At 33.6% G+C, this 14,830-nt stretch overlaps 1 protein-coding gene across 4 annotated transcripts; it reads left to right on the forward strand.

Annotated features, from left to right (window-relative positions):
• Positions 1-10: 10 nt before the first annotated feature.
• LOC148625158 (uncharacterized) lies at positions 11-6,708 on the forward strand. 4 transcript variants are annotated; one of them, XM_088568469.1, is made up of 6 exons: positions 11-128; positions 442-548; positions 1,933-2,014; positions 4,492-4,570; positions 5,396-5,471; positions 6,534-6,708. In XM_088568469.1, exons 2-6 carry the CDS (start codon positions 517-519, stop codon positions 6,625-6,627), a joined length of 363 nt encoding a protein of 120 aa, XP_088424595.1. In that variant the 5' UTR covers positions 11-128; positions 442-516; the 3' UTR covers positions 6,628-6,708. The 4 variants fall into 4 exon arrangements, with proteins under 4 accessions (XP_088424595.1, XP_088424594.1, XP_088424596.1 ...); XM_088568468.1 differs by having other exon boundaries at positions 19-128; positions 330-548; XM_088568470.1 differs by lacking the exons at positions 11-128; positions 442-548 and adding an exon at positions 1,510-1,721 and having other exon boundaries at positions 5,396-5,475.
• The last annotated feature ends 8,122 nt before the right edge of the window (positions 6,709-14,830 follow it).

Here is a 14,830-nt window from a genome sequence, read left to right on the forward strand (position 1 = left end):
GATTTTTTATGTGTAATAGTATGACAATAATAGTACTGCCTTAAACTGAAACTGCTTTGATTTGTTAATTTTTGATAAGTACAACGATTACAACATTTTGAATAACGTTTAGAAAAACTGGTATCAAAGTAAGTTTTCAAACTTTGTTATGGCCACGCTTACGTTTTAAATTTCTTCTTTTTACGACAGAGTCAAATATACTTTTTTTTCTCTGTTGGTCTGGGGTCTCAAAATCTAAATATCTAATGAGTAAAGCAATACAATACAATGGATGTTTGTGTTGTATGTATTACGAGCGTTTGGGAATTTAATTATTTTATCTTTTGAAGGATTTAAGGATATTCACGACTTAAGTGTCAGCCCCTGTAAGAATCAGTAGGTGAAACATGGTATGAAAAAAACATTATTTTGGTAATGTAATTTGACTATTTGTACCATCAGAATCAAGGAAAACGAACAGGATTTTCCATATCATGCTAGACCATTGAGTTACAATTTCATTGAAATGCACTGAATATGATACTGATACAGAGAATAATTGTTGTCAGGTAAGAAATTAAATATATTGGTTGAGGCGACAGTTGAACTTTCTTCTACTGACGGAAAGTTTTCTCCCCGAGTATTCAAAACGTTGTTAGCTAGTCCAGATAATCATGACGTTTGCTAATGTTTTTTTTTTCTTTTTCAAAATAACAAACGATGATATCGCAACTAAGAACAGGCAATTAAATCTCTAGGGCATTGGGGAGAACGTGACCTCTATGAAGTTCAGCTTTAAAGAAGTTCAACTCAAATTTCCATTAAATATTTTATCGGATGAAACACCATACATTTTTGTAAAGAAATAAATTATATTTCTAAAAGAATACAAAATCAAGGTGCCGATTTGCCCACGTCCCGATTTAACTTCGTCTTTGTGATGAATTAACCAATACTTTTTTTTTTCATTTAACTGCAATATTTTGTCATTTAATTTGTATATTTTTTCATTTGAATGCAATATATTTAATTCACTTGGTATATATATATATATATATATTTCATTTTAATGTTATATTTGCCATTATCGCATAGATAAAATAAAGCAGTCAAATGACAACTATTGCAACGAAAATTTATATCAATGGAATGAAAAATATCGCATTGAAATGCATTCAGTTATATCAACTGAAAGCATAGAAATAATGTATTCAAATAAAAATAGTAGAAATTGGATGAAAAATATTGCATACGATAACAAAATGATTGCAATTGAATGAGAAATGTTGCATTCAAGTGGCAAAATATACCAATTGAATAATTAATATTTCGTTCAAATACAAAATTATAACAAGTGAATGAAAAATTTTGCATACAAAAGAAAAAATCATACCAATTAAATAACAAAATATTGCATTGAAATAATAATTGATTACAATTGAATAGAAAAAAATTATATTCAAATGAAAATTATCAAATACATGTATTTGCAATCAATACCATGCCATTGTTCGCCTATTTAACTAGGCTTTGTAAAAACGCTTGTATTTATTCAAATTAGAGGAAAATTTATATGTATTTTATGCTACTGACTTCTCCGACGTAGCCTCAAGCTATTGTGACGTTTAACTCTCGAAACCTAACAACGGTTACTATTTCCCGTCACAACAGTTTCATCCTGCAATGGTGTTGACAGGAATGAGCTTTGCATTGGTGAAAAACGTGTGGGAGTATTACACTTGGTATTTTTTTCCGTATTTCTTTGCAAATAGACAGGTCTTGATTTAAAAACTATTCTTTTAAAATCTCTTACGAATAATGTTTGCCCGGGAATGTTTACATATATATTTAATGAAAAAAATACACCCTGAAAGGCAATTAAACTTCATTATACAGATTCCCTATTCTTGGTGGATTTGTTCTTCATATTTCAATTCTATTGTTTATTTCCAGCGAGGAACCACAGTGGAGTCCTCTATGGTGGATTTATGGCAAACCAGAAAACATCTGTCCAACCTTTTACGATGTTGCGCAGGTATTTAAGTGATCATTTTTGTAACAGGTTCGACAAGTCAGTGGAAATATAAAGTGAATCTCATGTTCGTCCGTCAGTCACACTTTTGGTTTCAGTTTAAAAAACGCTAGGTCAAGTTGTTTCAAATCTAAGAGCAATGCAAGTCATTCGATTCCTGAATATTTTGCGTGAACCAATAGAGTTATATATGGCTTATTTTTCACTTTGCTAGAATCAGATTGCGGAACGCGCCTTCTTTGGTTCATTGTCTCGGTATATAAGTGACTTTTTTCCGACGCAATGGGTATACGTGTAGTTTCGCTTTTTACCCTTTGACCTTGAGGACGCTTTTCTATGAAACGCAAGCCACCTGATCGCAATTCTGCTTCCCGATTGGCCAAATACTGATAACTTAGTGGCGTTAAAAAAACTGTATCGGAAACTTGAAATTGCGTTTGAATAAACTGTATCGAAAATTTGAAATTGCATGCTATGTGTTATTTTCTTGAAAGAAATGTAGAAACCTAGAAGTAAAATTTTCCTGCGTCGGCTATCCTTTTTTAAAGATAGTACTTGTTATTTAGTATAACTGTTATCATAATATAAGTTATAAGCTCCCAGGTGACCGTCTTTGGTTATTTAGACAGTCAGTAGAGAAGCGCCAGCCGAATTCCTCCAACAGACCTACTGGTTGTCTAAATAATCATAGATGGTTACGGGAGTTTATAACATTTTTGCACGATTTTGCTTATTTGTATTGTGGGGAAATAAGCTAATCTTTGTATCGAACTATATTTCTTCTTTTTTTTTTTTTTTAAATAATTCGATGGTCTTTAGGTAAAATCTATTTTTGGCCGGTGGCGTGATTGAACTTGGTACGTAATTCAGGTCAAATTGTTTGAATGTGCACGCATAGCGTGCGTCTTTTCATTTATTAGCCATATCAGTGTCCACATCGTTGTCAGATTATTGCATATTAGACTGATTCTGCAACAATTATTATCATTGGTGGACGAACTTTCCTTTTAATATTGCATATTGGTCATTCAAATATTTTCATCATTAATGGATGGATTTTCTATTCATCTTTTCATTTGCATATTGCTGCTTTGGTTATTGGGACGAACGGTTTTGTTTAATTACAAGTGAGAATTTACTCGTTCAAATTTGATAAATAAACACATGGAAAGAAATGCATGCATTATATTTTTCGAGGAAATTTGAGCCTTTTTTTTATCAAATTAGATTGGCGATCAGAATTGATTTAGCAGTCGCTAGAGCTTATAAATTTGTAAAGCCTGTTAGCATCTGCAACTATCTCTCAAACCACCGCAGGAAAATAGTTCCATTAATAAACACCGTTAAGGTAAAAATGCAAACACTAAGGTACTCTTTACTTTTATTTCTAAAATATTAGGACCAATTTCATGTTATTTACGTCAATAAACAAAACCAATACACAACTTTGACTCCAAACTAAATATGCTGATTAATTTGGTTTGAATTAACAACGCGATCCAAACAAAAACAGTTCACCTTTAACCTCTTATCAGTACCGCTTGCTCACTTGTGTATGTCAGTTTTTCATGTCTGATCTTTGTCTCTGGATTACATTCTTTTGATTACCGCTAAACCTTGGTTCCCTTGATTACTTTTCCATGCATTTAACCGATAAGACCAGTATTTCGATACTCAAGTTGTATTCGAATGTTAGTCGTATAATAGGCCTTTTGTTGTTAAGCTGGGAAGGAAAATAATCAAATATAAAAAAAAAAGGATGCTGAGTACCAATTGGAAGAGCTGTTTTCGCATTGCATGCGGTTTTTGATCCAGATATTTACAAAAAGGGCAGCGATTCCGATAGAGGAAGGAGTTCCAGATTATCATTAGCTCATATATTGGCATAATTTATAAACAAAGGATGACTCAATCCCCGAAACTATCCTGATGTATCCGTCACTATTTCGTGCATTTCAGAACAGCAACATTTATACAAAAAAAAATGAAGCCTTACTTTGCATAAGACGTTATACCAAAAGAAAATGTTCCCTACTATTTATGGTCACAGAAGATATTCTTATCCCATATATACCCCCCGCGCCCTAAAAAAGCCGAATCAAACAAGGGAGTTAATATTACTATTAGTAATATATAGTCCCTGATTAAACGAACTAACAACTGACTTTTACGCTGAAAACAAATTGTGTACTGACCTGAATCTTAATAGATTTTAGCGCGCTTATCGTATCGTATCGAGTTTCGAGCTGGAGTTCGCTAAATAGAATATTCGACTTTTAACAATTAACAACAATCTTGAGTTTAGATTTGTTTGAAGTCTATCCCGGTTCTTTCCTTTTGTCTTATCTCTGTTTTTGCAATATGTTTTTTTTTTACCGAACAGTTTTAAGAATTTTTTTTTCTTTCTGTGTATTTCATTTTATGTTCGCTTTTAAATTTACAAATTGTGAGAAAGGCAGACTATGGGATTTGTTTTGTAGGTTGTATCCATCTATTTACTTGTACTTTGTCTCCTTTGCTTCCTGATTCCAAATTTAAGATGGAAGAAGGGGAAAAAAGGTAAGTTTTTTGGTGCATTAATCGTACTCATAAAACCCAAAATACATGAAATGCGTTTTTGGTTGTTTGGGTCCTTCGTCAAATTTTCTAAAATTAAATTGACCTGCTTGTTGTGTCGATCGCGGTATTGTTAGATGCACTGTAGATTCTACAAGTCCTAATATAATTTTGTTGGTGTTTTCTGTCTTGGTTCAAAACATTCATGTATTGAAGTTGAAAGATAACAAGTAAACATTATTGCTGCAAAAGTACAAAAATGTATGGCTTAAATACAATTTACTCAGGAGTTGTATACCAAAGAAAACAATAATGATAAAAAATTAAGTAGCACTCCAGCTAAGAATCATGCAAAATGTGATTCATGGGTAAAAAGCCTACATATTTTTATTTTTGATATTTTGTTTGAAATGTCATAGTAAACAGAAAGTAACATGTGGTTTTTCATATAACCCATGCTCTTCGGAGATAAAAATTGTATAGAATGCACTGTAGAATTAAAAAATAAGGGAGATAACTCTGTAAATGACACTCAAATACAATAGAATCTATTGGACATTTAATGTTGATTATCACCTAAGAGCAGACAGATTTGAATGAATAATTACACATTTCATAATATAGACCCATAAAACAACTTAATTACAAAAATAAAAATATGTAGCCTTTTTTCGGGTGTATCACATTTTTCAGATTTTGCATGATTCTTACAGAGACAGCTACTTAAGTGTAAGTATCTGTAAGAATCAGGCAGTGAGTGAAACAAGGTATGATAAAAACCACCATTTTAACTTACAATTAATTTGTCACTTGTTTAACTTTCACTAGAAGCAGCTTACGTCTACGGTAGCAGAGAGAAAACATTAGTCACCGATGGCGATGGGAAAAGATCAAACACTTGCTTGTAGGTACAAAACATAACATGTTAGACTGTGAAACAGATGGATTGAAAGTTTTATTGTTACAAGAAAATCATTAAATCATAGCAATGAGTTATTTATTTTATACATTTAGAATCGTTTAAAGAAAAAAATCGAATTAATCACCAAAACAATTTAACATTTTATAATCAGGGAGAACTTTTAACTGGCTTTTACTTCACCATATCCAATTTTGTTAATAAGTAGATTTTTCTTGACAGTGCTCTTTTTTCTAACTGTGTATGGCTATTAAGTACGAAGCAGTTATGCAAGGTAAAGTAAATTGTGCCTTACACATCATAAAAATACGGCCCCTGGGAAAAATAATACGCTTGATATAAGTCGTTGAGACAAAAAACATGTATAATCTGTTAATTACCCTACATTATAAAAGGTGGGACATGCTATTACGGCAAATCGGGAAAAAGTTTGTTTGTTTGTTTGTTGGGGTTTAACGTCCGAGCAGCAATATTTCAGCTATATTCAGACAATGAACATGAAATGGATGATAAAATGAACATGAAATGAAAAAAAGAAAGGATGGGTCACAAGGATAATAGGGTCGACAAATTTTAATTGCCACTGGAAAAAGGGGGGATGGGTAAGGTCGGGCAATTTAGCCTCCTGTGGCGGAGCGCAAAGGTTCCTACTCCTATCGAATACCACAGCAGGGTCCTTTAACGTGCGAGGAACGTGGTATCTTTCCCAACACGGTGCACAACTATGGTTTGCGGTCAGGTTTTCCGTATTATAGCCTGACAACCCCAGCATGTAACACGCCAGGGGTACCCCATTCCACCACCTGGGGTACACATCCCAGTTGCTCTGTGGGCAGAGCGCCTAGCCCCCGGCTAGGTTTCTGAGCACTATTTAGTCGCCTTATACGACAAGCTTAGCGCTGCTGCAGGCCTATTCTTTTAACACTCGGACCTGCACGGGGTATCAGGGAAAAAGAAAAATGCGCTTGGTATAAGTCGCAGAGAACAAATATATTCTGATGATTCCTCCTTCGTTGTATGAAATGTTTTGTTATGTTCTATTTATAGTGAGATCCAATCTAACGGAAGATTAGACAACCCAACAGATGTTCACAATAGGATCAGGCAAAGATACAAATTGAGGGTTCGCCTACGTCATTAAGGCATTTTAATTTTAAATTTATTTTTTCCCTCTTCTTGTTTGTTTTGTTTTATTATCAATAAAATATTATTCTCTTTTTTATTCTCTTCTCTTGTTTTGTCATTAGTTTGTATAATAATGAATTTTATACTATCCGCCCGTTCTTGGACGGACATAATCTGATAAATTACAGACCGTCTATAAGTCCAGCCATACATCATACGATGACCGAAAACGCTATGTGGTAACTTTACTTTTTATATTATGTTGTCTTCAAGGAAGAAAATTCTGTTTCTTTTACGTTGTTTCTAATGTTTATACCCCACACTACGTTTAGCTGGGGTTGTAATGTTTTTGTCCCGCTCGTCTGTAGTCCCGTCCGCCATATGGATAATGCATATATATTATGAAGGATTTCCTTGAACTTTGTTGAGTAGCAATAACGACTTGAATTGGGTTAATTTTAACAGAAATCGGTCGAGGGGGAACTCTTTTTTTTTGGAAAAGAGGGGGGCTTAGTTAAAAAAAAATTATTTGCCACATTAATTTGATGGATTTCCTTTATACTTTGGTGAATGGTGAATAGCAATAAAAGCTTAATTTTCACAAGAATCATTTAAGGGGTAACTTTTTGGGTACTGGACTTGTCTAAATAAAATAAGGATGTGCGAGGCATTATGAGCGTGTTCCATAACTTTGGCTCTTCAATTGTTTCGCAGGTACTTTAAAAACACCGGTAATGAGAGGAAAGACATAACGTGTGTTTTACCTCTTTACTCTTTTTATTACCATTCCATTCAAATTTTCTGGTCAAACATACAAGTTTGGATAATTTACAGTTTATAGACCTTCACGTTAACGCACAGGATATTGTTGTGACGTAAAAAAAACGACTGGTTATTAAACGGAATGTATTGAAAAGTTTTTCCTGATAACAGAGTGGATAAAATAGTAGATTTATACGTTATGCCAGAGCGTGCCGAAACTACGCAGACTTTTTGTATCGCGCTAGAATTCTAACAAATAGGATTCTGGAACAGGGTTATGTTACTACAAGATTGAAGTCATCGCTACAGAAGTTTTATGGTCGTCATCATGAACTCGTGGATCGCTACGGTGTATCCATATGTGCCATGAAAACTGATTTGTTCAACGTGTTATAGTTTTCCTTTCCTCTTTCGTCTACCCTGGACATGGCTTTTTATGAGCAACTCGGTGGGTTTTTCTAGAAAAGCAGAAGCAGCATACCTACCGATGCATCGGGTCCATGCTCCCAGTTTTTAGTGGAGTCCGAGTTGCTCATTTGCTTTTATTACTTTGTATGTATGATTTTAGCTACTTTATGTTCTTTGTTGTGTATGTCTGTTTTCCATGTCTGGTCTTTGTCCTTGGATTACATTCTTTTGATCACCGCTATAACCTTGGTTCCCTTGATTACTTTTACGAATCATAAAAAAAATGATATAAAATTCCTGGTTAACAGCACCCAGTATTTCCTGATAACAGAGTGGATAAAATAGTAGATTTATACGTTATGCCAGAGCGTGCCGAAACTACGCAGACTTTTTGTATCGCGCTAGAATTCTAACAAATAGGATTCTGGAACAGGGTTATGTTACTACAAGATTGAAGTCATCGCTACAGAAGTTTTATGGTCGTCATCATGAACTCGTGGATCGCTACGGTGTATCCATATGTGCCATGAAAACTGATTTGTTCAACGTGTTATAGTTTTCCTTTCCTCTTTCGTCTACCCTGGACATGGCTTTTTATGAGCAACTCGGTGGGTTTTTCTAGAAAAGCAGAAGCAGCATACCTACCGATGCATCGGGTCCATGCTCCCAGTTTTTAGTGGAGTCCGAGTTGCTCATTTGCTTTTATTACTTTGTATGTATGATTTTAGCTACTTTATGTTCTTTGTTGTGTATGTCTGTTTTCCATGTCTGGTCTTTGTCCTTGGATTACATTCTTTTGATCACCGCTATAACCTTGGTTCCCTTGATTACTTTTACGAATCATAAAAAAAATGATATAAAATTGGTTAACAGCACCCAGTATTTCTACCAGAAAGGAAAGAGTTCGCTAAGGACTCTTTTGACCTCTTAATTTGGACATTTTTGAAAATTTGATTAAAACTGATTTCTAGGCAGTAGTAGTATAGTAAAATGGTCGCAAAAATTGAACTTAAGATGTTTTTTGACAAAAAGAACAGTATCCATTTATGTAACTTTCACAAAAACCTTTAACTTTTCACATTTCTGCATTTTTTTAAGATGGTTTTTGTGTGGAACGAAAGTGGCCGCACATCTGTCACTCAAGATATTTTTACACAAGTTGTAACTGACAATTATAGACAAAATATATAAAGCACGAGAGTCAACACGCATGTGGCCACTGTTAAAAGAGTAAAAAACTGCATAAAATTTGGTGCTTTTTTTTTCAATCACAGCCAAGTTTGAAGGGCATATATGACCGTATATCTTCAAATTATTACTAGAAACCAATCAAATCAACTATAAAGCACATCAAAGAGCTGGAGAAACAACATAAAATTTTCTCCATGTAGACTTTGTTTGCGCTTACCGGAAAGATGTTGGGCACAGCCTCATCTTTTCTAATGTGACATGTAATGATATTCCTTCGTCTGCAACAGTTTGTGAGCGTCTTCCGTATTTGGAAGGATTGTAGTCGTGAATATTATCCAGCCAATGTATTCATCTAAGTCGATAGGAATTATTGGACTTCGATTTATTATAATACATCATTGCCCTTCCGTCTGTAAAAGCATTAATATTTTGTTTTCCTTTGTTTCTGACATTTTCTTTTAGAATTATGGGACTCTAGACTAAAAATAGTTCGCTAAATCTGAGGCACTATTCATAATTACAATTCATCGGAAGATTTGAATTCTGGTAGAATTTTGATTTACTGTCACGTTCATTTATTTTTACATGTCAGTAAATTGTGTTAATTTGTAACGAAGAATAGTGTTTATGTCTTAACACAAACCGGATTAAAAAAAAGTACGAAAATTTTCCTCTTGACACCGTACATGCAGATGTTCATTGCTTTGCAGGTGTAGATTAATTACCGAAGTACATATAAACTAAGGAAAACCCACTTACTATGTGTCTACTCGGTCAACTGATTGACCATTTATTACATATTTGATATGATTTAAAAGTGGTCACTCAATAACTCTACCTAATAGTTATATTGTACACATAATCAGTTGGCCGAAGTCATAAACCATAACGTGGTCAAAACTTATCAATAACAATAAAACAGATCAAATTTGACAAAGTAAATGATTATTATGCCTAGGATCATTAATTCACTTGTTTTTTTTTAACTTTATCATTCAAAGCATATATAATCATAAGTCACACTTCTCCGGAATAAAAGGCTTTAAAACCGTCACAGAGGAAGGTAGGTCGTGTGCTTGGGGAGTTTCTTCTTTACTCTAAAGGGTAAGGTACTTTTATATATGTCAGTAGCTGTTTTTTACAGAACTTGTGATAAACGTGTCAAATATATGTATACTGTATATGTATATAAAACTTCTTTTCTAAGAATTAAGTAAATATACTTTCTTCATATCCTTAGGTATATCTTCAATTTTACACCAGTACTCAAACATGTCACTTACGTGGGGTTAATGTACTTGAAAACTAAAATGAGTTAATATGACATGTGAATCAATTTGGCAAATTTAACATTTCAACGGAATCGAAATACTTGTACAATTGTTATAACGCAAAATACGCATTAGTTTAGTTTTAAGCAATTTTTTTTTTATTGTTGTTCTCCAATAATGTTGTTTTAAACTTTTGTCACCCCCCTCTTTCAGGACTTGCACAATTACATACATTGTAAAAGAAATCTTGTTTATTTTTTTGTATTTGTTTTTCTGTGTGTTTGTGTACTGTTTTTTTTTCTTCGATTATTATCATTATTTTGTGTTATATACATAACGTCTAAAAGAAGCTACCAACCAGTAAACTCAATAGGTATCGGATCGTCGGGTCATGACGATACAGCACAAACAAACAAAAAATACTTAAGTAAAAAACATTAAGTTCTTCCATGTTTGTATAGTTTATTTTCTTTTGAGTGTTTGTTTATGTTTCTAGTTGAATTTCTCACAAAGTTCAAGATCATCTCAAATTTGTGTTTCAACGTTTTCACTTGATGAAGCAGTGAGTTGTGTTCACGTTAGTTACCGTCCTACACAGTCACTGAAGAAGTTCAAATGTTGACTGAAACTTTTGCTGGTTTATATTCTATTATAGCCGTTGTACAATCCTTTAGACTTAAATAAATATGTAATTTGTATAGTTGTAGATCAACAGTGACAATGAAGTCCGCTTGTTTACTTGTGTGTCTGATAGTTTTGTACACACATGTAATTGATGCACAACTCCTTACAGCCCTAATTGCTGGTAATTTGTTAAGAAGGACTGGATTGTTCGGCGGTGGAGGTTTTGGTGGTGGTGGAAGGTCTATCCCAATATTTATACCACCCCCTCCGCCGCCATTTATCGGTCCATTTCCACCTCCGTTCTTTGGATGAATGTGAAACGTAAGTACATTTTATGTCGAGTAATTTCAGTGGTATTTACGCTTTTTTTTTTTTTTTTTTTTTTTTTTTTTCATGTTAGCATTTTCTTGGAAACATCTATATCGTCCATGGCAGAATCATTTGGTGAGAGAAGTAAGTGGAAACAAGAAATCTGTCAGAAAAAAATAACCCTTCCGAACTAGCTGTAAAAATAAATTGGTCTTCAATAACGGTGGGCAATACCCAACTACTAGGGTCTAATGTCCCTGAAAGGACAAATAGATACTGTACAACATTCGAGTTTCAGTTTCGTGTTCGTTTATATTATGCAGAAGACACTTAAGACAAATGTGTATGAAGTCATTGAAACCGAGTGATTTCCGCCGATTATTCTGGAAAAGATATTTGATATTAACGACTCCTTAGAGTTCGATTAACTTTCTACATGTAACAATTCTCCGATTTTAAGATGATATAGTAGGAGATACCTTCAAAAATATAATTCAAATGGAATGTGCATGGAAGCCTATAAGCAATTCCTTATTATCAAAATTTCAACTAGTAAGTACCAGTCCATATAAAATTCAGACAAGGCTATGGTAAGGTGGTTCATGTTGTAGAAAACCCATGGATCAGATGATGCTTTTTTGGTCTACACGTGCTATATTTTTTGTGGCAATAGTCCTTTCTGTATTTAGACCTGTACTTATGGTAAAATTACACTTTAATCGCCAACTAAAATCAACCAAATCAAACCAAATCAATAACGATAACTCTTGCAAAGTGTTAATTTCGTGTACAATTTATGTATTTTTTTTCTCAAAAGCGCAACCCACAAATGAAAACTGGGTATGTGATCTATAACAGTTTGTGAACAAGAAATAAAAATAAATTCGCTGGGTTTTTGACGTATGAATCACCTCCTGTCTGATTTTTATAAAGACTGCTACGTAAATGCATTCTAAAAGGTTGATGACATCACAGTCATTTGACAAAATTGGGACTGTGAGATGATGAACAATTTTGTTTATCTTATCAGAAAACGTGTTACTTCTCAAATCATATACATGTAGCTATAACTGCTGTAGGTAACAAGGTTTAAAAAGACATTGTTAACATGTAATTATTGTCCAATTCATAATCTAATTGTAATGAAATTTTCTTTGCATTTCAGATAGAGATGTAACTTATTTCTGAGATGATTTTCCGGATACCATATGGTACCTACTTGTGTAACTGGCACTATTGTTTTTTGTCGCAATCTTTAGAAAGACATGACATTTGTATATGCTTGTAAAGCATTAAACATAATATCTGCAGCATTCTTATTCTGTTGTTTGTGGTGGCCTTTTTACATTTATCTGTGTTGGTATCCTTCCACACCAACTTCAGTTTTTTTGTTTCGGAAGTTCAAACTCATACCAGAGTACATAGAACCCTAAATATTTACCTTTCAACTGTCTTCAGGCTGGATCAGTGCTATAAAGGCGGACTTACCCACATACAAAAACACTACTTAAACGAAAAAAAGAAAAACGCCGTCGTCTGTCGTCGTTAACAATTTCTTCAAACATCTTCTCCTCAGAAACTACTGAATGGATTTGGATGAGACTTAAGATGATTGTTCCTTAGAGCTCAAAATGACCGTTTGGATATTTGATTGGTTACTTAAAATAGAACATAGGCTAAAGGTGTTCACCATGATCAGATCTCTATGTGATGTTAGTTTGGTGAAGATCTGTTGACCGATGTATAAGTTATTGCCCTTTTTTGACGTTAATTTTTTTTTTTTTTTGCTGTTTTTGATGTTATTACTTTCAAAAATCTTCCCAGAAATTACAATACAGAATTCAATGAAAGTTGGTATTACTGTTTTTAAGGTATCCTGCACAAAATTACCGTTTGGATTTCTGATCTGTTAAACACATGGCCGTCGTTACTAAAAATAGAACATAGGCGTCAGACAGCAGTTTTTTTTTACATATATCTCCAAAACCGTTAAGTTTAACCAAATTTTGACAGGGTAAAAGTGTTCACCATGATGAGATCTATCTGTGGTACAATTTTGGCGAATGTCTGTTGACCCATGTTGAAGTGATTGCCCTTTTTGGACGTATTTTGCTGTTTTTGATAATATTACTTTCTAAAATCTTCTCAAAAATAACTCAAAAACCTTTGAATTTAGCCAAATTCAGATGGAAAGTATAAATATTGCTCACCATCAAAAGTTGGACCTTTCCCAAAATTTTCTAAATGATTTGTTGCCTGTTGTAGGATTTATGGCCCCTGAAACAGAGTTTTTGTCGGTTTAATGTGTACAACTCTCTGAAACCAACTGAAACAAAATTTAATAAATTTTAAAGTTGGCATAATTTTGTTTTAGGTTTTTCTCCACAAACTGATCATTTATAACATTTATAACAGTCAAAAAACAAACATGGCCGTTGTTACTAAAAGTAGAACATAGGGGTCAAAATGCTTTTTTTGCTATTATTTTCCTCAACTATAGAAGCATAATGAAATGAAAGTTACCCATAAGGTAAACCTGATATTCTGAGTTAATGGGCAGTATGAAATTACTTCTTAAGCGGCCGTTTTCAAAATGGCTGCCATTTATGACCATTTTCACCAGTTGCTCAGATTCCATCGTTAGGAAACCATGTGTTTTAAGCTGAATAATGATGACGAAAGATTGTTCTGGGCGGCCTATTTCCCGCTAACGTTTAAACTTGCTTTGATTTCAACGATAATTGGTTTATATAGTAAATATGGTCTCCTGATATGAATGGTGATGATGAAAATTTTGGATAGCCATGGTTTAACTTCCTTTTATGTTCTTTTTCAGCCAATCTATACTGGGCTGTTTTTTTAATTAGCATTAGCCCTTTCAGACCTGGTGGAATAACAGGGCAAAGGGGACCCCAACCCAAATTTTTCCAGAGGTTCTAAAAACACTTCGAAGACATTTTCAACATTTTACACTTTTGAACTTACAGCATTCATCAATATATGCTCTTTTTCAGCAATTGTTTGTCAAATATGGTAACAAAGCATGATACCTTTACTTACTTGGTTAACAGGTTATGGTTTGTCAGGTGAGCGATTCAGGCTCTTCGAAAGCATCTTGTTTTCTTAGCATAGCAATACGACCTTGACATATCAATCAAAGTGCTTAAGCCCTGTGTTAATGGCGGATGATTTATTCTGTAAGCAAAACATTTTATCTCATCGATATTGCTGGCTTTTTACAACTTGCTAGAATAAGAGGTTAGCAGATAAGCCCCTGAAAAACTACTTAATGTCTCTTAATATAAAATTCGACATGTGTGTTATGCCATATACGAAAATTCCGGCTTTATAATAATTATATTTTTTGAACAGGTATATGTAAACAGCGTATGTGTATACAGCGTAGTCAAAAATATATCTATATGACTTGTGTTTTTAAGTATGAAACTTTAAAAGTAATAGTCCTTTTGAATCTATAGGTGCTTTTAAGTATGCAACTTTAAAAGTAGTATTCCTTTTGAGGAGCAGGCCAGCAGTGCGTTGAAATATGCTGAATATTTAATTCAAATTAATTTCTTCATTTTACGGTATGGTCCAGCTGTTAATTTAGCAATTTGGTCATTTGTTTTATATTTGATAAGTGCTAGCTTGTAG

This window comes from Perna viridis, chromosome 2 (assembly GCF_037379345.1).
Source record: "Perna viridis isolate PV_CMFRI_1.1 ecotype Kerala chromosome 2, ASM3737934v1, whole genome shotgun sequence".
NCBI lineage: Eukaryota > Metazoa > Mollusca > Bivalvia > Mytilida > Mytilidae > Perna > Perna viridis.